Source organism: Urocitellus parryii, chromosome 2, assembly GCF_045843805.1.
Source record: "Urocitellus parryii isolate mUroPar1 chromosome 2, mUroPar1.hap1, whole genome shotgun sequence".
In the NCBI taxonomy this organism is placed as follows: Eukaryota; Metazoa; Chordata; class Mammalia; order Rodentia; family Sciuridae; genus Urocitellus; species Urocitellus parryii.
The window spans coordinates 44,855,456-44,882,573 of NC_135532.1; the positions used below are offsets into that span (position 1 = coordinate 44,855,456).

Genomic DNA, 27,118 nt, shown 5'->3' on the forward strand with positions numbered 1-27,118 from the left:
TAGAGAAAATTGCTTACTATTTTTATAACCATATTTTACTTAAGATTTTCTCAGGGAAAAAAAATGTTCATTTGTTTTTGTAGTGGGTCTGAGAAAGGGGTGATAAAAAGCCTTATAGTCCAGGCAATCAAGCTGAGAACAAAGGGCAGGTGTCATTTTTTATTGTGATTGGTCAGAGCTAAAATCAGGACACTCTCTCCATCTCCCTCTTCCTCTCACCAGAAGCTGTTGTGGAATTTACAGTAATCACCCTGGCTGACTACCCAACACACTGCTGAACAGCACACCAAAAAAATAATATCTGGGGAGAGGGCCACAACATATTTTTTAAATTCTCATTGTTTTTATCCTTCAACTTGGAAAGATGATTTTTTTTTTAAGAGGAAAGAAAATACTCACCCAGCTGTTGCCGCAATTCGTATTCCAATAGCCTCCAGACTGCCCGAGGCCACCTGGTTGACTTTTGCCTTGGAGTCGGTCCAGAAAAGCATTATTTACCCTTTAAAACAATGAAAAATGTGTGTAAGTAGAAAGCTTGCTGCAGGGCTAAGAGATTTCTGAGAACCTAATGTGCTGTATGAACTGACTGTGGGGATTGCTTGCTCCCTTCAGCTTAGCAGAAATCTACAGAAACCACTTTCCACAGTCACCACATAGCATGCTGGTCACAGTCCTTTTCTGGAGCTGGTGCCAGTCTTGGCTCAAGCCAACGGGGGCACAGATACTTAAACTTGAGAATTTTATTCACCCATTTTGCACTAGTTCATCAAGAGTCTTGGCTATTCAAGCAACTGCAGTCCTTAGGGTTACGAAACCCAGAGGCTAAGGGAAAATGGAAATTTCAGCAGGAGGCAAAGCAAAAGAATTAAAAAAAATGGCTCTCCAGAGTACTCATGTTGCTCCACAGATGTGTACCCCATTGCCAGTCTTGCTAAATCACGAGTGAAAAGTAGGAAAAAAATGGGAAGTAAGTAGAGGAAAAGGGAAATATCAGAGGAGAGAGAAGCTCAAACTTTAGAAAAAAGGAATGGGTATATCTTTTTCTGATATTCTGTCATACTTGAAATGGCCCTTTCAGAAATTAAATCCTGATTAAGAAAATTATTATCATCAAGGCCAAGATAAAGGCGACCTGTACAGAGATGTTCATAGAGTCATCCCTCAAAATCCACAGGAGACTAGGTCCAGGATTCCCAGGGATACCTGAATCCACTCCTGCCCAAGTCCCTTATGTAAAATGACATAGTTATTTGCATATATCTGATGCACATCCTTCCATACACTTTATCAACTCTGATTTTATACAATACTTAATATAAGATCTATATCAAGGGTTGTTTTAGAGAATGACAAGAAAAAAGGGTCTGTAGATATTTCAGTAAAGGCACAATGCTTTTTCCAAATATTTTCAACACATATCTGGTTGAATCCATGGATATGAAACCTATAGATATGGAGAGCTGACTGTATTCTATTTCTGAAACTGGATATGTGGGGGTTCACTTTACAATCATCATTGTGTATTTTTATGGACTGTTCTGTTTCATATTATAGTTTTTAAAATTAAAAAATACATCATCATCAGCCTATGCACGGCTGAGTATGGTTAGGGTCTTGGAAGCTAGAGAAATAGCAATGGATGACTTAGGAACTGTGCAAATAAGACTAGAAGCTTCTAGGGAGCAGAAAAAGAACCTAGTGCACTACAACCACATGTATATGTAAAGAAGACAGGAAGCAGACATGGTAGACTCCTTTCCAGTCATAAGGACTGGTCATAGTGAGTGTCTGCAAGTCCTTTACTGTGGGAGATTTGGGCATTTTGAGGAAAATAATGGTTGAGTAGCAAAGTCAAAAGCTGGAGATTGTTTGTCTCTATGCTTGCTCAGTGCTAGCCAAGATGCCAACGGTGTTTTGACTCATTTTGACCTCTGAGTTACTGAGTTGCTGTTTCTGCACAACTCTGTCACATGGAGGTTCCATCTCAGCTGTGCTACAGCTTTTTCCCCTTCTGCCATGAAATCTACCCAAGTGCCAAACCCTGGTCAGCCTGGCTCACTGCAGGACTCAATGTGTAAGTCACCTTTTCTCAATCTCTCAGCAGACAGGTTGAACAGTATCTTACTGAGCTGAAGACTTGAAATATGAAGGAAGAGGAAACTGACCCAGACTCCCCTTAAGCAACACAACCAATGGAATTCTGGACTGCCTATAAGTCTGGGGCTGTTTAGATCTGGTTCTTTTGTTAGACAAAGGGACTTCCTCTCATTATCCCCCACCCATCTCACCCTACATCCAAACCAATAGAGGCCTTGTGTGCTTTCCCTACTGAATACACCCTGAATTCACTTGCTTCTTTCCATGGACTCCATTCTGGTTCTAATCTACATCACCTCTCCTGGATACTGCCCCACTCTCATCCTCTGGAATGCACTCTCCACACAACCACCTCCCTAAGTTATAAGGCTTGCTTCTACTTTAACCCTCCCATGACTTCCCATTGGCCCCTTAGGCCATCTTGTATTGCCTTACTCCTGCCTACTTTTTCTACCTCAATACAATAATCCAACCATTTGGGATTCAAAGTCCATTCCCATGTTAGAGCCTTGCAATTGCTCCTCTCTTGATCAAAAGGCACCATACAAGTACATGTTTCTGCCTGAATCTGTGTGTCTCTGACTGTCCCTTGTACTTGGAGGCCAGCTCTTCAATGAGGCCTTCTTCAGTCTATCACCTCTGATGGCTCATCACCTGTGATATCGTCCTCACAGTACTTATTTTTCCCCTTCTAAAATAATCCTGCAGTTTAATTGTTGCCTTCTGTTTCTCTCTTCCGGATTGCAGTGTCCAGGTGGTGTGATATCTTTTCTGCCTTATTTACCCCATTTTTTTTTGGGGGGGGCAGGGGTTACTGGGAATTTAACTCAGGGGCACTCGACCACTGAGCCACATCCCTAGTCCTATTTTGCATTTTATTTAGAGACAGAGTCTCACTGAGTTACTTAGTGCCTCACTTTTGCTGAGGCTGGCTTTGAACTCGCTATCCTCCTGCCTCAGGCTCCCGAGCTGCTGGGATTACAGAAATATGCCTCTGTGCCCAGCTTACCCCATTCTTGAACTTGAACAAAGCCTTGGCAGAGTGAGCCATGATAATGTACTTATTGAATAAATGAATTTTCTTGGCACTTGTCTGTTTCTGTGAAAACAGCTGCACTGTGAAAACCCCACTACTAGAAAGGATAACACGCAATACAGCTCACTGTCCACCATTCTCACTGCCTCATCAGGAAGCAAGGTACTATGTTCACTCCTGAGCATCAGTAACTAAGAGGGTCCTGGTGGTTGAGCTCTCCTTAATGCTTAGGAGTGTCTTCAATTGGGCTATCCACTGAAGAATGGGTCAACCAGAAATGGTGGGTGGTAAAGAGATTTTTTCTCTCTCAAACTCCTATCAAGAATACAAACAGGATACACACCCGTAATCCCAATGGCTCAGGAGGCTGACGCAGGAGGATCATGAGTTCAAAGCCAGCCTCAGCTACTTTAGTGAATCCCTAAGCAACTAAGTGAGACCCTTGTCTCTAAATAAAATATTTTTAAAGGGCTGAGGATGTGGCTCAGTGCTTAAGCACCCCTGGGTTCAATCTCAGGTACAAGAAAAAAAATTACAAGTAGGGTGGGGAGGAAGGAGAGAAGTAGTGTTAGGGAGTGATATTGGCCAAACAATATTGTACAAGTATATAACAACAAATCCCTCATTGTTTATAACTATAATACACCAATTTTTTAAAATGTGGGAAAAAATACTAATAGGAGCCAGGCTTCAAGGCACTTCCTATAATTCCTGCAACTCTGGAGGTTGAAGCAGAAGGACTGCAAGTTTGAGGCCAGCCTAGGCAACTTAATGACTGTCTCAAAATAAAAAGGGCTGTAGCTATAGCTCACTGGTAGAGTATCTCTGGGTTCAATTCCCAGTGTTGTAAAAACAAAACTAAAGAATACAAATAAGGGGAAGTTCCACTTTATATTTTTGTTATCTAGTTTGTTAGCTTTAGATTACATATATTAACATGTGTATTATAATATTACTATATGTTATGTTGCCAAACTTGCCCTCTAGGTTTTCTTCTGAGGGTTAATATGGATATTAATAAGAGATGGTTCAAATTTCAATACATCAATTTGATTCACTCTGGCATTCAACTTGTGGCCCAGATCCTTTCAAGGCTTTGACCACTACTTCCCCCTAAACCCTGGCTCCGTCTGTTCTCTCTGGAGTCCCTGCCTGTCTTCTCTTGCTCAAATAATTATACTGGGTCAGGTTCAAGGGCGGGGGCAAGTTCAAGCTCATTACAGGACTCATTGAAGAGCTCATGAGGAATCCCACCAACTTTCTGTTATAAAACTCAGGATAAAGTTTTATACTATGTGAACTTCTAAACAGGAGAAAGCATGTTGCCTTTTCAACTCAAAATTATGCCCTTGGAGAACACTAATCTAGGTCCCCTACACACATACTATATAGCTTTTGGTATGCTATTTGTTCATTAAGAGGATATTGAGTATTGAGTCTTCTCTTATGATACCATAGGGAAGCTCTCTACAAACTCTAGGGACAATCCAAAAGTAAGCACTTTTCAAAAACTGATTAAGAACATAAAAATTTGTGTTTAATATTTCAAAACTGATTTCTGAGTTTATTACCCAGAGACACTTCCTCATGGAATAAATTTTGATTTACTTTCATTAGAACCAATAAAAGAGAAAATAAGGTATCAAAAATAAACAGCCCCACCAATATTTAGGTATTCAGTGGTGTGGAAATTAAATCTACAGAATGAAGGCCAAGATTCTATAACAAAAATGTAATCCTTTCCACCTCTAATCAAATAACTTGTCTTTTATTGGGTGCTATGAAAGATAAGGTTTTTTTTTTTTTTTTTTTAAGCAATGGGGCCTGTTAAAGTGACACATCACTATTTTTAAAATGCTTAAAGCTTCCCAATCTAATCATTCCTCAGAAATCCAGAGAAATAATTGGCAAGTACTAGCAAATCAGTGTTATATAAACATAATACCATTTTTTAACAGAAGTTCTTGTAAACAGTAAATGAGCAAAACCAATAAAAAGGACTAAATTTATGGCCTATTTTATAATAAACAGATAACCATAAGGATCTCCTCCCCGCATCAGCTTACTCAACAAACAGCTAATATCTCAAAGTTTTCAGGTTTTCCTTAAGACCAGAGAAACACATAAATTCACATTTGAGATTTTAAAACTATTTTGATTGGACGATGGAGGCAGCATATCCATACTGCACTTAGCTAGTGTAATATTTCACTTTTGAAACTTTTACTTAAGTACTATTTGGATGTGAAATTATTTTCCTATGTAAGTACGTAGAAAAAATAATTGTGGCTTAGTCAAACAGAATAGCTCCATGAGTGAAAAACTGTCAGATTAAAAAGCCAATGTGCATGGTGGTCAAGAAATTAGACCAGGAGGTACAAGATACAGAGAGGAGAGCATGAGAGCCCTACCCATCATAAGTGGCACCATCAGAACAGGGAGTTTTGCTGGATACATTTTATGGTCTCTTATTTATAAAATGAAATCAACACAACTCAAAAATACACCTTAGTGGTAGCAGAAAGGTTAAATACAAAAGAAAAGCTATTACTTTCAAAAGAAGAATTTGCTGCTTTAAATCATGAAAGCCATTACGTTAAATTCTTCCCCTAACACACACAAGCACCCTCCAGTGAATTCAAATAGCCTAAGCGCCTCTGGGGAAAATCCTAGCACAGCAATGACAGACGACATGGCGGCCATTAGCACTGTCACACCATGCACATGATTTTACTGGGTACTCTCAAGTGCTTATACCAGGTATTACAAATAACAGAGAGTACTTACACTTCTAAAATTCACTTACTGGTTCTATCTTGAGGCATTTCCCCCCTATTTTCCATGTAAAATAGCTTTGACAAGCTTTAGTACTCAGGTACTACTTATTCTGAAGTAGCCTAGAAATGGTACAGCATCATTGCAAAGGATTATTATGATGTTCTATTCATGGAAGGCAAATTAAAAGTAACCTAATGTAAATAAATAAGAAAAAAAAGTAACCCAATGTGTTTATAATGCCATCTATCCAGGCAAATGGGATGTTGTATGTTAGAGTCTGTAAACAAGTCTGGATGGCGCCTGGCATTTTGCCAGAGGGAGTGGTTTGTGAAGTAATGTCATCTAGCCATTAAGTGTGGAGATTCCTTATTTGTTGACTGCTGTATCTAGTTTATGTTAATTAAGATAAGCTGTGTGGAATGTGTATATACCACTCCTGTCCTACAATAAACGGCTCCCACTCCTGCTGTATCAATGTACACAAGTTGTTCGTCACCCCCCGGTTATTTTGCTGCAGCCGGACTGCGGCAGTTGTGTGTCATGTATGTATATATGTACACATGTGCATATAGATATGTCACAGTTGACATATCTCATACATACACCATAACTCAATGACAAAGAGTTAAAGGCAATGAGTATCCCTAAACCATATTTAATATTATTACTGTAGTGTTTTCCTAAACACTGCAAAACTTAAAGGTAATTGATTTTACCAAGGATGCTTATTTTATTAGCCAGTTATACCTCCTGTGCTCGGCTTGAAGGATTCTGGCTCTTTCCTCTTCTTGCTGCTGTCGTTTAGGTTCCAGTAATTTATTCTAGGAACAATAAAAGTTTTAAAATATGGTTTTCAATTAACATGACTGTACAAAAGACATCCAAATCAATTTCATATTTAACCTTAGCTGGTGCAATATTTCACTTTTGAAACTTTTACTTAAGTACTATTTGGATGTGAAATTATTTTCCTGTATAAGTAGGTAGCAAAAATAATTGTGGCTTAGTCAAACAGAATAGCTCCATGAGTGAAAAACTGTCAGTTAAATAGCCAATGTGCAATGGTCAAGAAATTAGACCAGGAGGTACAAGATATGGAGAGGAAAATACAATGTGACTCAAACTCATCTGTGTCTTACAAAAAAAAAATCAAATTAGTTCCTTTCAGAGTATCACACAATGCTATTTCTTATTATTTCTATGGCACTTCTTTCCTAATAAATTCATAGCAACTTACAAATAAATATTGGGTTCACTTGATGCAATTCTATTGGTGAAGCATTTTCCTTCCTGGATAACAAGCACTTGTCTGTTATTGGTTAGATACTAGCAGAATTTTGAGTTCCCTCAAAGGAATACTTTGCTTCAAATAGATCACATTACTATAACTAAATCTCTAGCTTTCAACGTCCTGATTATCTCTTGAAAGAGGCAACTTCTTCCAGACTCAGTTACTACATTTATAGTCTCATTCCAAAGAACTAGGTGCCATGAGTTCTCTAGCCTTTAAACTTCCTGGAGAAAAGTCTAAAATAAACTTAAAATTCAGATTGACATTTTAAAAACTTTATTCAAAGGCCATCTATATTCCATAGTTCCCCAAATAAAAACACCTGTTACTTACACTGTGATTTTTTTTCAAATATGTCGCTTGTCTGATCAGTCCCTGATGTATAATAAATAATCCTAATTCTTATATAGCTCCAGAGCAAGGGAAAATTAGAACATTTTCAAAATAATTGAATAATACTTATTCATTCTTAATAAGCCTGAAGAACCTAGATGCCAAACCTTGTGCTAGGGTCTCACTATTCCATAATGGCCTGAAGTGTTCTGTTTAACTTTTATCACTTTAACATATGATATACCTTTAAAAGCCCACCAAGTATCAATACAATTTATTAACACTACCAAGACTTACACTAAAATAAAACCAGATCCTGTGCTCTCCTATTCCTCTACAACCACCTTCAACTCCTGTGTATGGTTTTATCTGTTAAAATTATCTCCTCAATAGCATGTAGATTCTTCTATTTATTCATTTTTAATGGCATTTTTTTACTTCCTACTGTAGAAAAAGATTTCTCTATTTCAACCTCTACCCCAACCCCAACTTCCCCTCCTGGTGTACCTCATTCTCAGCCTTACAACTTTTTTAATGTTCACTGTGGTGGTGGTGGTGGTGGAATCTATAGCTCCTGGCTTTAGGTTTCCAATTCATCCTCCTGTTTTCAGGTCCAGCTTACAGAGGTGCTGGGTACCTCCAACACCTGAACTTTAATCAACTTGTGTTTTACTGCTCCTTGCACAATAGTTCTGGCTTTTCCTGTTTCACTAATTATCTACTTCCACCTCTTACACTGACCATCTACTTTCCGCCATCAAAAATTTGGCTGTTTTGTTTCTTTTTTCTATAGTTTCTTTGTCTGTTCTTTTGTTCTTATAAGTTTATGCCTTTAAAAAAATTTCTGTATTGTTTTTTTCTTGGTGGAACATGTGGAGAGGAGAACTGGATATAAGGAAATAATGTATTTTTAAAGTATGATATTTAACTAGAAGATGTTATCATTTTCAAATAATTTTTTCCCCAAAATTCTGTTACTGGACCCTCACAAAAATTCTCAAAGGTAGGCAGGTAAACAAGTATTATTTGATAAGTGAAAAAGTAATATTAGGCTTGTATTCCAGATGAGAAAACAGGTTGAAGATACAGTTTAGGTTGTCAAAAGCTAAACAGCTTACTAGTAGCAAAATAAAACTGGGGCTTAGGTTTTCTTGTATCTAATCATTTTCTACAAGATGCATCCAAAATAAGCAATTAGGAATAAGGATAACTTCATAGCAGTTTATGGTACTCAAGTATGAACATCCATGTCCAGGATTTTGGGATCCATTCACACTTAAATGTATTAGCAGAACATATCTAACTGTGTCTAAGTCAAAATCCTTCTTGCCAAACGATGCTAATTCTTCTTATATCCATTAACCCATTTTATTTTTGAGAAACAACTTTAATAGCCAGTCCATTCTACATTTAATACCATGAAGACTGAACAAACTAAGCCCTGGAATGTGACACAAAGAACTATAAGACACTTATTATGTATTTATATATGCAAATATGCACATATATGTATGCATATAGTTACATTTTACTTTAAAATAATTTAAGATAATCTTTCACACTTGGTAAAAGGATTACATAATCTATCTCGAAAAACAAAAACAACTATGCAATTATAGCCATGAAAAATCCTGTAAAAGAAAATAAATGAGAAAGAACAGTTCCAGCAAATACTAAAACATCATGAAAGTTAGTAATTAAAACAGTTTGAGTCTAAAAATAGAAGTAACGCATGGAAATATAGCTTCTCCTTAAGTAGTTGTGTTGAACGAATGCAAAGAGGGATAGTCGGTAAATGATGGTAGATTAAGCAGCTACTGAAAGAAAATCGAAATTAGATCTCCTTTATTTGATGTATAAAAAAGAATTATAAAGGTCTTTAATATTTGGACCTAAAAGACTGAGCCATACATGTTTCCAAAGGATACAGAGGTATATACTTATAAATTTATAGTGATGAAGGTCCAGAAATCATAAATGAGAAAAGAATAATAAATCTGAATAAGAAAACCCAGCTGGGCATAATGGTGCACACTTTCAATCTCAGCTACTCCGGAGGCTGAGATAGGAGAATCACAAGTTTCAAAGCCAGCCTTGGCAACTTAATAAGACTCTGTCTCAAAACTTTTTAAAAAGGGCTGGGTGTATATCTCAATGGTAGAGTATTTGCCTAGCATCATGAGGCCCTGGGTTCAATCCCCAGCACCACCACCACCACCAACAACAACAACACACACACACACAAACACACACACCCACACACACAAATCATCATCATCATCATCATCCTTAGTTTTCATTTGGATAAAATAGCATAAACAAAATAAAAACATAAACTGTTAAGAAATATTTATGACACAGGTTCATTCATTTTTCTTTCATTCATTTGCTGAACAAATAGGAGACAGGCTTGGATCAATGGAATAGAGCTACAATGGTGAACAAGATAGATGAGATCCTTGCTTTGTTTATTTTATAAAGAAAAGAAACCCATAAACGATTGAGAAAAACATCCTATCATAAAGCTGGCAGGGCATTTAGGCACACTGATATGAGACTAGTGGCTCAGTGAGTATTTTAGGTTGAGGACCAAAGAAGAAGCTAAGACCTCATACAACCAATAAGGAAATGACGAACCAAGCAGAACAAGGGTCAAAAATAGGAACAGGCAGCTCTTGAATAAAAGGCAGATTACCATTCAAAATCATCATCATTTTTACTCAAAAAAATGAGTGATAAGATAAATATTTTTCTATCATTTTGGAAAAAAAATCAGAAAACTTTGACAGAAAATCAGATACATTCAAGTGTACCTAGATAAGTGAAAAAGATAAGCGAAAACTAATTCTGTTTGTGGAGAAAAAATTAGCAGTAACCATCAAAATTTAAAATGTGCACACTTTTTGCATAAGTGTTTTTAAAGTACATGTATATGATATAGTATATGGATATTGTCATTGAAACTGTAAATGTTCAGGGAAAAATGTTAATGTCCACAAATAAGGACAACTTAGACCATCCACACAATGGAATAGTATGAAACTGTTACAAAGAATAAGAGAGGTCTGGTTTGGGGAGAGGGGCAGAAAGGGCCTATGGAGAAATCTCTAAATTATATTAAGCCATCAAAGGTAAATCCAGAGCATTTTCTTGTGATCCCTCCATATAAGTAGAAAATATATGCATACATCTATTTCAACTTTTATATGTTGCCATATATTTTATTTAAAATGTTTTATGGGAAAATACACAAGAAAATGTTAGCTATAATTACCACCGAGCAGAGGAACTTGGAGGGCAGGGGAAGAAAGCTTTAATATCAGATACAGTTTTTGTTTGTTAATGTTACAACTTATTACTTCTTCATTCCATCACTAAAGATTTACTGCCCGGATACTGGCCAAATTATGTTGTTCTATTGTGTGCATCTATGAATATGTAACAACACATCCTATCATTATGTACAGCTACAATGCACCAATTAAAACAATGTGGAAAGAAAAAAAGGATGTCCTGCCCACGTGGAAGGCCATTTGTTTCTTTCTGCTCTCCTTTATTTAAAAATTCCAATATATATGTATCTTTTAATATTTAGAGATGTAAAAGAGGAAGACTATTGTTATAAAGCTAAGAACTGCTAGAAAGGAAGAAAAGAGGAAGGGAAGAGAAGAACAGACATCATCCCATTATGAGGCAGGGATGGGTGACAACAGATAAAAATCTGGTGGGAAAGGGGACAGGGTGCTGATGAGGCATCACCATGAAAGAACATTGCTGTAGATGGCAGAAGGGAGGTGCTGGCATAACCGCACTCAGGATTATTATAGCTAGCAAGGCATATTTACTAGGAAAAGGACAGTTTTTTGTACCAAAAAGGTTACTTTCAAAGATAATTTGATCCACTGAACTGACAGCCACCAAGGATGTATCTGCATGCCTTATAAGCGTATTCTTGGTTCATTTACTGGGTTCTCACATGAAAGTGCAGTATCTAGTTGGACAAATGCAAAATAAGTTGCTCTTGTTCCAAGGACTGAGCTGGAAACATTAAGAGAATCAAAACACTGTAGGCAGTGGGGAGATGACGTACAACATCGGAGACAGTGTTCCACTCACCACAAATTTGCTAAGCACCAACCACCTTCCAAACACTAGATTCGTGCTGAAGGCATGGATACAAATGAGACAGAGCTCTCCACAAAAGAAATCACATTATAATGAGGAAGGCAGACCCTGAGACAACTGTGATACGAAGCAAAAAGAAATGCATTGCTGAGCGTGAGTTCAAACAATGATGTGGAAATACAAAGACGCAAACAAGAGAAATGGGTGTTCAACATTTTATTTATATCCACCAACGCTCTCCAAGGAGAGGAAGCATGGCTTATCACTGTGCTACACAACTCTCTACATTCAGGCAGAGCTCTCTGCACAAAGATGGCACTTCAGTGAAACACCACCTTGGAGATGCCAAGAACAGAACTTCCTGTAAATGTTGTCCAGGTGATCTATGGTAAATGAGGACAACACTGCACACAGTGCCACTGCCTGCGCATGCCAGGGGAGGTGTGGGATAGCACCAAGGGTCTGTGCTTAGAGCCCAAGCTACCAGCAAGAAGTAGAGGGGTTGCCATTTCCCCATAGAGGTTGTGAGAATCAATGCTCTGGGCTCCAATTTGCTAGTAGTGCCCTGCTGTATCCAAGGGTCAGCTACACAACAGACAGGTGAGTACAAGTCTGACGGCTTGAGAAATCTGATGAGGCTAGAGTGAAAATCTTGCTCAAAAGCAACACTCTAGTATAGCAATTGAAGACGAAGATTGAGCCATTTTAAAATCATGTCTGAATCCCACTGGGGCATGTTCTGACATGGTTCAGCCTGACTGCTTCAAGTAAACATTAAAGTGCCATCGCCTGGCAGGACAAACTTCTCCCAGGAGAGGATGCTTTCTCAACTCAACAAGAGGAAAAGGATGGTGAAAGCAGGAGGGGAAAGGCCAAGAAGTTTAAAAAAAAAAAAAAAAAAAACTACTGCCTTTGAATGTTAAATCCAGAAGAACTTTTAGGGGAAGGAGAAACCTTAAAGAAACCCTGTTCTGAGGATCTTCACAGTGACACTCCCCAACCCCAAAGATGACCTTAGCTAGCAAGAATGAGAAGAAAACAGGGAAACACACTCAAAAATTAAGAGAAGACAAGCCAAATCAAAGGAAATAGATACTAATGGGTGAAGTAGGAAATTTTTTTAAAAATAGCACAAATATGTCATTTTAATGTAAATATAAATAAATGCACTCCAGCTACAATAATCACATGTGTAGTTCTGTATCTCCCACCAAGAAATAATCCCTATCAACTTTCTCCTCTTTAAAAAAAAAAAAAACTCTTTCATTAAAGTCATTTTTGATTTAGTGTGAAAAATGTAGCTACTACAGAAACTATCAAGAAAAACAAAATAGCTGGTACAGTGGTGCACCCCTGTAATCCTAGCCTCTTGGGAGGCCGAGGCAAGATGATCATGAGTTCAAAGCCAGCCTCAGCAATTTAGCAAGGCCCTAAGCAACACAGCAAGACCCTGTCTCTAAATAAAATACAAAAAAAAAAAAAAAATGGCTGAGGATGTGGCTCAGTGGTTAAGCATTGGGTTGAATCCCTGGTACCAAAGGAAAAAAAAAAAAAAAGAAAAAGAAAAACAAAACGATCACTCATAAAATTCCCCACACAGAGATAAGCTCCTTTAACATGCCAGTATATTTTCTTCTTGATTTACACACATAGATTATAACTTCTTATCACCTTGGGTCACATTTTCAGGCTTACCACGTGTTAGGCGTTAGGATAAATTCTACATGCTTTCTCTCATTTGATCCTAGAAACAATGTCATGAGGCAAATAACATCACTATCAGCTCTAACAGATGAGGCTTAGAGAAATGAAGTAATTTGCACAAAGTGCAATAAGAAAAGGAGGTAGGTTGTAACATTTGTCTGCACTCTGTTTTATAATCTATTTTCCATGTACGTGAGCATATTTCCATGTCATTAAAATATGGTAGTAACTGCTGCAAAGATTTCTCAACTCTTAAAAACTTCAAATCCTCTATCACTGAAAAATTGCTTCAAAGTTTCCATTAATCTCATTTTTAAAATGATCAAACTTGTACATCCATCTTGTATACATCTTTGCTTATTTCCTAAGAACTAATGTATACCTTTTAGAACTAACATTTTAACTTTGAGGAAACTTCAGAATTTGATATTGCCAAAGAGACTTCCAGTTTATTTTGTCCCTTGAGTTATTACTGGATGAGTTTGCAATAGTCTACATTAATAGCTACTAGTGTAAGTCCTTGCTCCAGAAAAGTGCACAAATGATTCACATTTTTTCTAGAGTTTCTTATTTAATTTCATAATTATTCTCCAGGTTAAAATTTAAAAATAATTTTTCAAACTAACTCAAGGTCCACTGAAAATTTTATTAGAATTGCATTAAATTCACCCTTAATTTGGACAGAACTATAATTACTGCAATATTGAGTTTTACCACTCAGGAGCATTAGCCATCTCTGCTGTATTCAAATTGATTTTTATGCATTCTAGGAAAGCTTTTGTTTTTCAGCTATTGAGCAATTTTTTACATAGTTGGTCTTTGATGGGATCTTTTTTATCCCATTATATTTTTCTAATTAATTTTGCTGGTATTTAAGAAAGCTGATTCATGTGTGTGTGTGTGTGTGTGTGTGTGTGTGTGTGTGTGTGTGTGTGTGTTTTACACATTTTGTAACCAAGTCTCCTTTATTGAACTCATTTTCTTCTACCATGTCTCAGCTAATTCTCCTGGCTTACAGGCAAATTGCTCTTGTTCATAAATATAATTCCAATTGAAAAACTGATTTTGAATTTTTGTTTCTTATCAAGCTGGCTAAAATAATCTCCAAACTTTGTTCCAGGCAATATTAATAGTCTTCCTCCAAATAACTTTGCATTAAGGGTTTCCCATCAAATACCTTTGAGAAGCACTAAGTTAGAACTTCCAGAATACGGATTCATGTAGGGATTGCAAACAACCTTATGTTTTTCACTGTTCTAGAACCTCTAAAGATAATGTTGGTTATTGCTTTGGAAAAATATGTATGTCAAGAATATCCTTTTTTTTCATAGTTCACTGAAGTGTTATGGGTGTTTTTTTGTGGTTTTTTTTTTGACAAAAGTTAAAATTTATCAATGTCTTTTTTGTTACTAAAGAGATGGCCAAACATTTTTTCTCTCAATTTTTTTTCCTATCGCAGTGATAAGATATCGTAAGTTATAGATGGCTAATTATCTTTGTATTCCTAGAATAAACTCTACTTTGCCTTGGTAAAATACTATTTCAGAGAAAAATTCCAGTAATTGAATTTTCTTTTTCTTTTTTTTTTTTTTTTTTTTTTTTGCGGGGGGCAGGTTACTGGGGATTGAACTCTGGGGTAATCGACCACTGAACCACATCCCCAGCCTTATTTTGTATTTTATTTAGAGACAGGGTCTCACTGTGTTGCTTAGGGTCTCACTAGTTGCTGAAGCTGGCTTTAAACTCAGGATCCTCCTACCTCAGCCTTCAGAGCCACTGGGATTACAGGCATGTGCCACTATGCCCAGCTGAATTTTCTTTCAGAACTCAATCTCTGTCCTTATGAGACCATGTATCTACAAGGGGTGTGTAGGGGGGGGCACACACATGCACATGTGCTTCGTTTATCAGACTGTAACATCATGGGGATGATAGTTAAATAAAATACTAAAGTGTTTCATCTTTTCCTTAGTCTGAAACATTTATAAAGCACACACGAAAAAAAAAAAGTCTGTTCTTGAACATTTGAAAGAACTTGCTTCTAAAATTATCCAAGTTCAGTCCACTGGGGAAAGTAATTCTCAGAAAACTTTCCAAATCGTGTATTTTCATTAGCCTTTGCGTATTTTAATTCTTTGAGTCATTTTATAGTTATATTTTCCTGGAAAAAAAATTCACATAATCCAGATTTTCAGTATATTAGCACACCATTACCTGTAGGAATTTATATGTAATCTTTTCCAAATCTATGGTTCCAGTTCTTTACTTATAATGTTGTGTATTTGCTAATCTCTTCTCAATTAGACTTCCTGCAGATTTATTTTGACTTTATCAAAAAGTAAGTGGCTGGATTTTTACAACAGCTATTTCTTCAAGTTTTATTATTAATTTCTGTTCTTATCATAATTACTTCCTTCAGTATCATTTAATATTCTTTCTCTAAATTCTTGGATTGGATGCTTAATTCATTTCTTTCCTTTTTTAGTACTGAATGGATTAAAGTTTTAGTTTTCTTTCTCTGAGCACAGCTTTGATGCATTCCCCATAAAATGTTTTTACTAAAATTTTTTATGGGTTCCTCAAAAATTTTGTCACCCAAAATATTTTCTGATTTTTTTTTGGTGTTTTGCTTTCTAAACAACTATAAAATTAATAACCATGCAAAAATCAATAAGTGCAATCAGCCTATCAGAGATTTTAAGAAATTCCTGAAAGGTAAAGGGAAGATAGAATAAGTTACCTGGGAAAGCACATGCGTAGGATCAACTGGAGCTGAGTTGGCAGTGCTTCTGAAGGAGCTCTCAGAGGGAATGCTGGGGTGACCAACTGGAGATCTGTATTGACAGCAGCCTGGTGGTGGGCTCTGTCCCCTCCCACTCTTCTGCTGCACAGCAGGAAGCACCGACACAACTCTCTGGGTAAGCAGGAAAAGGGTCAGGAGAGATGGTCTCAGAGGAAAAGGGTAAGGTCCCTAGAACCCACTGGCCACAGGAAAAAAGAGGAGCTACCACACCCAGAAGACAAGCTCCCCATTCACCACACTTAGCAACATGTCCAAATAAACATGAGAAGAATCACCAAACATTTGAGGCACAAAATCACGGGCAATAAAAAATTTAAAAGGAAAAACAAAAAAATATACAGTTAGTGTATTAAATATAAAACTTTAATGTTTGTATAGTTACCATCAATGGCGAAATGAGAAAGAATATTGTAATCCGAAAGCAGAACCCTGCTATGAAAAAGTAAATCAGTTATCTTGGTGAGTAAACAGATTTTTCAATACAGGTGCCAAATAAGTATGGCAGAGTTTTGAAATAATCTACTGAGTAGGATGACCTAGCTAAGGACTTCTACCAGAATAAAAGGAAAAAAAGGGAAGAGAGGAAATATAAGAAACAATGAAGAGATATGGAGAAGAGATCTGGAATGTCTGAAATCCATTTGATAGATGTCCCGAGAATGGCAAGCAGGGACAGTGCAGGGGAATAAACATAAAAGGGAAAAGGAAAACTGAAGAGATACGCATATGTTCCGATTAAGAGAGACAACCAAAGGCTAGGCAAGATTAAAAACAAAAACACACACCGTAAAATTTCTGGTCGCAGAGAAAGGGAGGGAGAAAAACTGAAAGAGAGGCAATAAATAAATGGAACCAGAGAAAATGCAACCAGAGAGTCAGAAAAATAAAGTATCATTAATGAAAAGTAAATTATGCGACAAGAATACAAACGTGAAATTACACTAGCAACCATAATAAATAAGAACAAATCAAATCTACCTTTACTATAAAACTGAATAAAAGGAAAACCATCCATTTTGGTCACTAGAAATCTATTTTAAACCAGGTGACACAGGTTAAAATTAAATGAGAAAAGAAAATGCCACATAAATGATAACAACAAAAACAAAAAACAGGTACAGGAAATATCAGAATGAGAAAATAGACAAAAAAAAAGGAATCAAGCTGAAAAATCATTAAATGGAAAGAACAGAATACTTGAAATCAATAAAAAATCTATTCTGAAAGACTTTTGCCTTAGTCTCAATACAGTTCATGTCCATAGGAGAACCCATCACAATCTAGGAGAAAGGAACTCCTGCGAACCACTTGAGACTGAATCCTAGGGCTGGGATGGAGTCCCTTTTCTCTCACACACAGACTGTGCAAAGTGGGATAGATGCCTGAAAAAAAAACAGGGTTGTAGGAGAGAAAGAGGCAATTAACATTATTATAGCTCCCTGAAGTCATCACTACCCATAATTCATTTCCTTACAACATTAATTACTATACAGAGGTGAATCACTATAAAACAAAATGTGCAATGTTTTCTTTCTTTGCCTCATTTTAATTGCTATCTCCTCCATTAAAATGTAAATTTCAGGAGGGCCAGGACCTTGTCTATATTGTTCTTTTTTAAATTATTATTTTACTTTATCGATGATCTTTATTAAGTGGAGAAGGCTTCTATTTCTTTTATTAAATCAATTTTAACTGACACAAAAGAACATAAAAATTGTGCACATTAACAAGGCATCATGTGACATTTTAATGAATGTGTACATTATATAATGTTTAAAGCAAGCTAAACACATCTATCTCCTCAAACACTTTATGGTTAAAGTGTTTCTTTATGGTTAAAGTGTTTACATTTCTTTATGGTTGAAACTTCAGTCCTTTTCCTCTATGTTTCTGAAATTCAGAGTATACTACTGGTGTGTATAGTCAACATCCTGTTCATAACCAGGTGACACAGGTTAAAATAAACTAACTATAACTTAGTATCTGATGATCAACATTTCCCCCTCCCGCCACCCCCAGCTTATTCTGTTTTTAATTGTAGCTTCAGCATCTTGTGCAAAGTTCAACACATAATAGGAATTCGAGTTGACAGAATGAATGAATGAACAAATACTGAGATGGATTACTCTGAGGTAGATCAACCAGAAGAGCACAGTTTTGTTTTGTTTTGTTTTTTAAGTCAGAAAAAGAAACCTTTAAAGGTTATCACATAGTGTTACAGAGTTATAGAGAGATAGGTATTGCAAAAAAGACCACTGAATTGTATATTCAGAAGCTACTTTACCTTTAGAGAGCAATTTCAGTAAAAGCATTTGTGAATATGAACCAGATCATAAGGAATTAAGAATAAAATGCATAATAAACAAGTGGTTGCAGTAAGATTTTGTCTTTCTTCTCCCTTGTAAAAACAGAAGAAGGGGTTACTCTGAGGATAGCAGAATCAAGGAAGGAGTGAGTTGGTTGGTTTATTTTAGAATGGTAGGAGAGAGCATACTCACTGACAAGAAAAAAAAAACAGTCAGTGAAGAAGAATATATAGAAGGGATAGGAAAAAAGAAAATTCTAAATAAATATCTAGAAGAGGGAACTGAATCAAATTAAAATACTAAGAGGTTAACCTTAAGGATAAACCTATTGTCCTCAGAGGCCAAGAAGAACATGAAAGTCAGAGATGCCTAGAGCTAAATAAATGTATTGAGACCTTAATTTAATTTAAATTATCTCTCTCTGAATTACTCCATAGCATGCATTCAATGCATGTTTGTTGAATGAAAGTAATGAATAAACAGGAATAGTTGCAATGACACAAATGTATTGTTTTATCTCTCTCCTTACCATAAACATGATATTATTGCTTTCTTAGGGTAAATCACTGAGTGATAAGAAAGGAGAGAGTCTACCCATTGGGAAATGCCTTCAGTGGATACTTCCCAATGACAGATTGAGCAAGGAGGGAGGAGAAGCAAAAATAAAGTAGAACAGATGGGTAAATATCCTTATATATTTTACTGTTATAAGTCCCTAAAGAAGGAATTATCTAGGTACTAAATTTATTCATTTCACTGACAGCCATATCCAATAATCTAGATAAAAGGAGAGGTAATAAAAATGTGTTCAATCAATAACCAGAAAACACATATGTCCCAAAATTTGTCTAAATCTAGACTAAAAACAAGATTAAGAAATAAAATGTTTAATTTTCAGTGTTCAAGAGCTCAATCTGAAAATGAAATCTGATTTTCTAAAGTCTTTAGTATTCACCTTGTGAAATGTTCTACTTTTAGTAGTTTTCATGTCCCAAATATATAACCAAACTTTATAAAACACTACTTAAAATCCACAAGAAGTTCCTTTAGAGGAAATCATGCCTACAACTGACTACAGTCTCCTTAGTAACTAAGTACCTCAGAACATGATATTAAGTTGGAAGCTCACATTAAGAGTCAAACAATTTCACATCATTTGTCAGACATTATTGAAAATACAATATGAATATACACCAGATTTAGCTTCTACTTAACAATTATTAGAATCTTGCTATAATGCTGTTTATTTAACTGGGGATTTTAAGATGAAGAGATTGTCAAAACAAAAAGATAGTCGCTTACTAAAAAATACTAAGAGGTAAAAATGTTTCATTGTTCTTTATTACTTACATAGTAGCTTAATCACTAAATTTTCAACTCAATGTTATTTTTCTCAATGGTTTAATGACCACCCACAAGGTACAATATGATCACTAAAGTCATTTATACTGCCTGCTTCATGAAACATGAGTGAGGAAGGGGTTGACCACTATTAGGACGACTGTGGCACTTAAAAGGATCAAATTACTTCACAACGTGATTTTTACATCTAATGGCTATAATAAATATCCTTGTGAAGCAAATGACATAACTAAAAATAAATTCAACCAAGGAAATCAGAATGAGAGTTAGAATTCTAGTTAATTGTATAATTGGAAAAAAACAGGTTTGAGAGATGTTCTAGAAGAAGGTTTTTATCAACCACCAATATAGCAAGAAGAATATTAGGACAGGAGAATACGCTATTCATCTGATGGCTGGTCTTCCTCAGCATTCTCATCTCATGCTAAAGAGCTTCTGACCCTCTGAACCTATTCATCAAAGGTGAGAGCCACCATCGTTTGCATTCGAGAAATTTCATTTGGTTGATGTGAATGGGCCCTTCAGCACTTGGAGATATCTAATTTATTTCACTTATTTTTATTGCTTAAACTATTTGTAAAGCCTCACATTATTTGTGTACATATGTAGTATATCTTTATGCATTGTTTTAGGTGAATACTGAAGCCAGTTTCATAACTCTGTATGCCTACTTTGCTATGTATCATAGTATTCTTTGGCCACCATCTATAATTTCACATAAAATGTCAGTGATGTTGGCTATGTTTTATTTTGCAGATCAGAAGTCCACATTTGCTCCATGGTCTTTTCCATGAATTGCCATCACCAGCTGTGTAGCACACCGCAGCCTGCAATGGAGGCTAGGTATGCCAATGATGTTGACCAGAAGGATCCATCCCTATACTCTTAAAATATGCCTAGAATTCACCTCTTATTGATGCTTGTGTTATTTTTTCAAAATTTTCATGTATCTAAATATTTCTGCTTAGAAGCCCTTAAAAAATACCCACTACTTCAAGCAAACAATTAGCAATAACTAGTAGGGTCTCGTAAATACCTTCTGCTTTTGTTCATCTTTTATCTTTTGCAATCGTTGGTTTTCCTTCTCTCTTAGAGAATCTTTATAAGCTCGGTTACCAGCCTGTAAAGATACAGTGGGGAAAAGTCCATAGGAAAAACATCACCACAGTACATCAATCTGCTCACGATGGACTGGTGCTAATAATTCAACCTCTGTACTGAGCAAACACTAAGCTCTCCACATACACTGGCTTATTGAGTGATTTATGCATGCATCTGAAGACATCCCTTGGGATATATAAAAAGAAGGCTAGTATAAGCACAATCATCCAGCACATTTTAAAGGATGATTTAACTGTTTGTTTAATTAAGCTTTAAAATTTTCCCCTCAGAGATAACCAACATAATTTATTCCTTCTGGTAGAAGTTGAAGATATTTTCAAGAATATCCAACTAGCTGATGAGTCCCTATCAGAGACAGGCAATAGTGGCACTGACATTAGAATCAATGACATGTCCACTGCTCATTAATGATCTCCTATTAAATTTGTCAACTGGCAATTGATACCATATAATTCCAACGATGCTTTTTTTTTCTGAATTTTTGCAACCCTAATCTGTACCTGAAGCACATTTCTAGTTCTGAGAGGGAAAGCAAAGCCTGTTCTGGAGCACAGGAGCCTCAGGAGAGCCAGGACCTGCTGTAGGATGTCCTTCTGTCATTCTGACCCACCAACCACATCAGGGTTCCACACATCTAGTGACCACATATTCTGAAATGTATGAGATTTCAATTACAGAGGGTCCCTGATTTACAATGGTTCGACTTGTGATTTTTCAAGTCCATAATGGTGCAAAAGCAGTACACATTCTAGAGAAATTGTATTTCAAAGTTTCATCTTTTCCCAGGCTAGCAATATGCAGTAAAATACTATCTCTACATGCTTAGCAGGGGCAGTGAGCTGCAGCTCCCGTCAGACCCACGATCACAAGGATAAACCACTGGCACTCTACACTGTGTGTGTTGCTAAGCTAGGCTGTTCAATGGAACAGAAGTATTAAATGAATTTTCAATCTTGTGATATTTTCAACTTAGGGTGGGTTTATTGGGATATAACCCCATCAAGAACATCTGTATTCTATTCATTTGTCATGTACTTCTTCTCCCTCACATTGATTTGTAGGCCCAGCTCCTGAAAGGCAGAGAGGCCAGCCTAAAATCCAATCCTTAGGAAATTCTACTCTTCTCATAAAACTCCCAGCAGCACCATGGCATCAAGCTACATATTTCAGGCCTCGTTCTCTGAACTAATAATCCATAAAGTTCATGTAGGCTGTTTCCCCCTTTTTCCTTACTGTAATTTTTCTCAAGCACTTCTTAGTTCATTCTCCCATTCCTGTCACTATAAAAACCCATATATCATCAAACAGTAAGAACCACTTTCCAGTGAGAGAGAGAAGCTTTTGGAATTGTACCATCTCCAGGAATACCAATGAGAATAGAGGAGCTCCATGTGTTCAGAAATCCCTCATATCTCCAAAGTCTACTACATCAGATAGGTAAAACTACAAACTATGATTGTCTTTTATCCATATGCAAACACAAGGGGACTGTGAAAAGCTACTGAAGGTAGGGAGTAGCTCTCTGATGACCCCTTCTTTTTTATATTACAGAAGGTGAATCTTCATCGCAAATATTTTACATAAGATTCGGCAAGCAGGCAAGAAAGGAAACTGAGGGAAGAAGACAGTTTCTGTTTAGGAAATTCAAAACCAGAGTATTATATATCATTAAAGTAAATATTATGACTTAAGCAAAGAATTGAAATTCTATTTGAATACCTTCCTTTTAAACTTACTGCTTTGTTCTTATATCAGAATATGGGTCCTAGTTTTTTATTGAGAAATATAATGGTTATTAGACATAAAAGGTATCATTTAAAAGGCCACAGAAACTAGGAAGTCACATGGTGCCTTTAGATATGGAGTGTTTAAAGTCACTTGCAGTCTTAATGCATGCTTACCCAGCTGTAATCTGTAGGCAGGGCAGGAAGTTTCTGTTCAAAAATAATAAGAGGGGAGAGAAAAAACTTTTGATCTCTATTTTTCTTAGTTCTTAATACCAGAAATGTCTAAGTTACTATATCAACAAAATTTTTCTAGCATTAAATATTCATTTAATATAATATTTATGCTCAACTTTTGTCATTCAACAAAATACATTTTGCTCATCTTCCCCCAAAGCTATGCTGATGATACATTTATTCAATAAACAATATTTAAGTGTCTCATCTGCAAGCACTGTATCAAGACACAATCCTGGGGCCTCAAGCAGTTAGAGCCTCCTGTGGAAGTCAGACAAAGAGAGCAAGCATTTCAGTACTGTAATACTATACTGTCACAATACAGGAAAACATTTAATTAAACTAGATCAAGGACATCTTCTCCAAGTGGGTGAAACTAAGCTGTGTTTAAAAAAATAAGTAGGAATCAGACTAAGAATGGAAAATACCACCAAAGCAATAAATGGAAATTAACACTGTAAGAGTTTGCTAGGGAAAGAGAGAGAGCCAGCAAGACAGCACTCGAGAGAGTTTGCTAGGGCTTCCAGAACAAAGTGCCACAGACTTGTATCTTAAAGATCAAAAATTTACTATCTCATGACTCTGGAGGATAGAAATAAAAAATCGAGGTTTCTTCAGGTTGATTGCTTCTGTGAGGGGAGGATCTATCTGTTCCAGGCCTTTCTCCTTGACTTGTAGATGGCCATCTTTACCCTGTCTCTCCACATCATGTTCTTTTTATGCATGTCTCTAGGTCCAACTAGCTCTTTTTATAAGGATCCCTTTCATCCTCATTAGAATCTACCCTAATGGACTCATTTTAATTTAATTACCTATATGAAGATCCAATCTCCAAATAAGGTCACATTCTGAGATGCTGGGGGTTAGCCCTCAAACATATAAACTGAGATGGGGGCACAAGGCAGCCCATGATAACTGTTACATTCTCAAGACGGAGTAAGCAGAGTTTTGTTCTTTTCTTCTCCCAGAAATTACCCTGAAGAGAGGAGAAAATGAACACAAACTCTATCTTCAAAACCCAAGAGACATCTGTATTCACAGGTGAAAATCTGTGAAGACACAGAAGATGAAGAGATAGTATAAAATCCAGGTGGTCTGGAATTTGAATTATCGGAATTCCATAAAGAGAAAATGAAGGTTAATAAATCGAAGAAAAAACACAAATCATCTAGAACTACTGATTAATTTCTAGATTGAAAGTGAATTTTTAAAGACCCCCCAGACTAAGCTACATCATTACAGAGTATCAGAAAAATAAATGGAGATATTAACATATTTTCAGGAGAAGCAGAGAGAAACCCTCATATAAGAGCTAAAATTCAGCTGAACTTGGAGTTCTCATGAACCAACCTTTCCTTCTCCAAAACTAGAAGAGTAATGTCTTCAAAATTCTGAGGGAAAATTACTTCCAAATTGGAAGAGTTACCAGTTAAATTTCAAGCAAAATATAAGGGCTCAATAAAGATAATTTCAGATATGGAAGGACCTGAACATGTTTGCCTTCCATACATCTTCTCTGGGGAAGCTACTAAATAATATGTTCCACCAAAACAAGGAAATAAAGCAGGAAAATAAAAGAAATGAGGTCCAGAAATTGGAAGATTCAAGATAAGAAAGCAATAAAAGAAATTCCCAGGATGGCTTCAAGGCAGTGATTCTCAACCTTGGCTGCACTTTAGAACCACCTGGGGAGCTTTTCAAAATCCTGAGACCTAGACCACAATATGGCAGGATCCCTGGGGGTGAGACCCAGGCAGCGGCAATTTTTAAAGCTCCCCAGGTTAGTCCACTGTGCAGAGGAGACTGAGGACCATTATGTTCAGGGAAAGTCCCAAAATAATATCTGTGTAGCAGCACTATAGAAAAACCAATGCAGTTTAGAGGGGGTGGTAAGAGGAACCCAACTGGGAGGGGAGGGCAGAATTGACAAGCTATCTGGCATAAAATGAAAAATCTTACAGAAATTTCAATCGATTGAAAAGTCACAAAAGCCAAAGACAGTCAGATATGCAAAGGAAACTAAGAAAATGTAAAAAATAAAGGAAAACACTTAAAAAGTTCAAAAGAAAGAAAATGTAACCAGAATATACTAACTGGCCAGGTAGCAAGAAAAGGGAAATCATGAAATACTGAAAAATTACACTGGGAGAATGAGAAGAAAAAAATGAATTAATAAGGTTTAAAATGGATCAGAGATAGCAATTTACATGTTCATAGACACTGAGCACCAAATAACAAAAGAAACAACTAGGAGAGTGAGGTGGGATAAATAATGCTACCTCCCAAAGATGTTCCCAGGCAAAAGGGATTCTGTAGAAATTAAAGATCTTGGGATGGGGAGATGGGCTTGGATTGTCCTGATGGACCCAGTGTAATCAATATGATCCTTATAGCAGGAAGACAAAAGGTCAAAGAATAGAGAGAAGATGACATGAAGCAGAAGCAGAGATTAGAGCATTGAAGCCATGGGACAAGAAGCCAAGGAATGCCTGACACCAAGAGAGGCAAGGAACAGATGCCCCAGAAGAAGCCACCAGCAGGTACTCTGCTAACCACTTGATTTTAGTTAGCACCCTAAGACTCATTCCAAATTTCTGGGCCCCAGAAATTAAAGTGAATAAATTTATGTTGAATTAAATCACTAAGTTTGTGATAATTAGTTATACAGCAATAGGAAATACAAAGAGTCTGAAGTATTGGAGGAGAAGTAGAATCAAAGGGGTGCAAGAGGGACATAGATATTTGAGTGTCATTTGCAATCTTGAAAGAAAGAATACATGACACATGAATTAAAATAACCAAATTGCATAGAGTGTGCAGGGCAGTATGAGAGCATGAGTACAGGACAGTCTCTGAAACACTAATGTGCACCCAGATCACCCATGGATGGTGTTAAAAATGCAGGTTCTGACTCAGGGGTCTAGAGTGGGGCCTATGATTTGTTTGTATTTCCATAAGTTCTCAGGTGATGGCCATGTGACTGGTCCAAGGACCACATTTAAAGGAGCAAAGATCTAGACTGGAGGCCAGTCCTCCAGGCCCTAGAAGACTGAGGAGAAGCAGGCGGCGGAGGGGGAGGGATAGGGAGGGAGGGAATGAGAATATATCAAGAAGCAGGTAGGTAATGAAGGAGGGAGAAAAGGAGAGGCAAGACAGGGACAAGAGGAGGGACAGAGAGTAGAAAGCAGATATATAAGCTAAGGCATTTTGATCTTATCCTTGAAGATATAGGGAGCCACTCAATGATCTGGGGAAGTGGAACAAGAAGATACATTAAAAAAAAAAAAAGAAGAAATGGCTATTCTTTGTAGAAGAAAAAGAAGATACAACCCAGGAATTGGAAACCATTTATTATGCAACTGGAAATATTCAGTGATGATGACTGAGGAAGGTATGATCTTCTGCCCCTCACACACACACAATACAGAGAAGTCCATCAATACGCATGTAAGTGAGCTCTGTAAATACCTGTGGTCTGAAGTCCTAAACTTGAAGGACTTTTTCATCAACATAACAATATAGTATTAATTAAACTCCCATCTGCCAATGTCAGATCCACATTTAAATAAAAAAAAGAATTTTTTTATTTTATTAATTTTTTAAATATATGATAGCAGAATGCATTATAATTCATACTATGCATATAGAGCACAATTTTTTATATTTCTGGTTGTATACAAAGTATTTTCATAGCAATTCATGTCTTAAGAAGAAAAATTTTCTCAGAAAAATTGTGTTAGGTAGTATAATTAAAATTAGCAAAAAGAAAAGCAAATCCTCCCAGCTACTCATATCCCATAGAGATGGGAATCACACATTTTCCACACTATACATTAACCACAGCTAAGGCAAACCCCAAGTGCCCTCTTTTAACAGAGAAGAAATGCTCTTCACAGAAGTGCAATGTACATATTTGATTTTCCTAAAGCATTAGAAATGGTTCCACAAAGCATTCTCAGAAGAATTCTATGCATATGGATTAGACAGAATAAGAAGAGTAAAATATGGGTAAAAAGTCAGCTAAATATATTGAACACCAAAAACTTATTAATAGTTTGGTGTCAAAATGAGAGCAGCTATTGCAAGCAGTTCATAAGGAACCATCCTGGGGCCAATCCTGCTCTATATTTTCCATTGATAGCTCTGAGGATTGTGTGACAAATGCACTAATCAATCCACAGAATATGCAGCTCTGGGAGC

The 27,118-nt window shown here is 36.6% G+C and overlaps 1 protein-coding gene across 2 annotated transcripts in view; it reads right to left on the reverse strand.

Annotated features, from left to right (window-relative positions):
• The window catches only part of Epsti1 (epithelial stromal interaction 1), a 90,475-nt gene that overhangs the window by 6,673 nt on the left and 56,684 nt on the right, over positions 1-27,118 (reverse strand). The window contains exons 8-12 of one of the 2 annotated variants that reach the window (XM_077795202.1): positions 22,859-22,891; positions 20,872-20,955; positions 16,105-16,278; positions 6,659-6,732; positions 400-499 (exon numbers count right to left, since the gene is read on the reverse strand). In XM_077795202.1, the coding sequence (XP_077651328.1) occupies positions 400-499; positions 6,659-6,732; positions 16,105-16,278; positions 20,872-20,955; positions 22,859-22,891 (465 nt within the window). The remainder of the gene's footprint in view (positions 1-399; positions 500-6,658; positions 6,733-16,104; positions 16,279-20,871; positions 20,956-22,858; positions 22,892-27,118) is intronic. The other variant, XM_077795203.1, reaches the window with a different exon arrangement.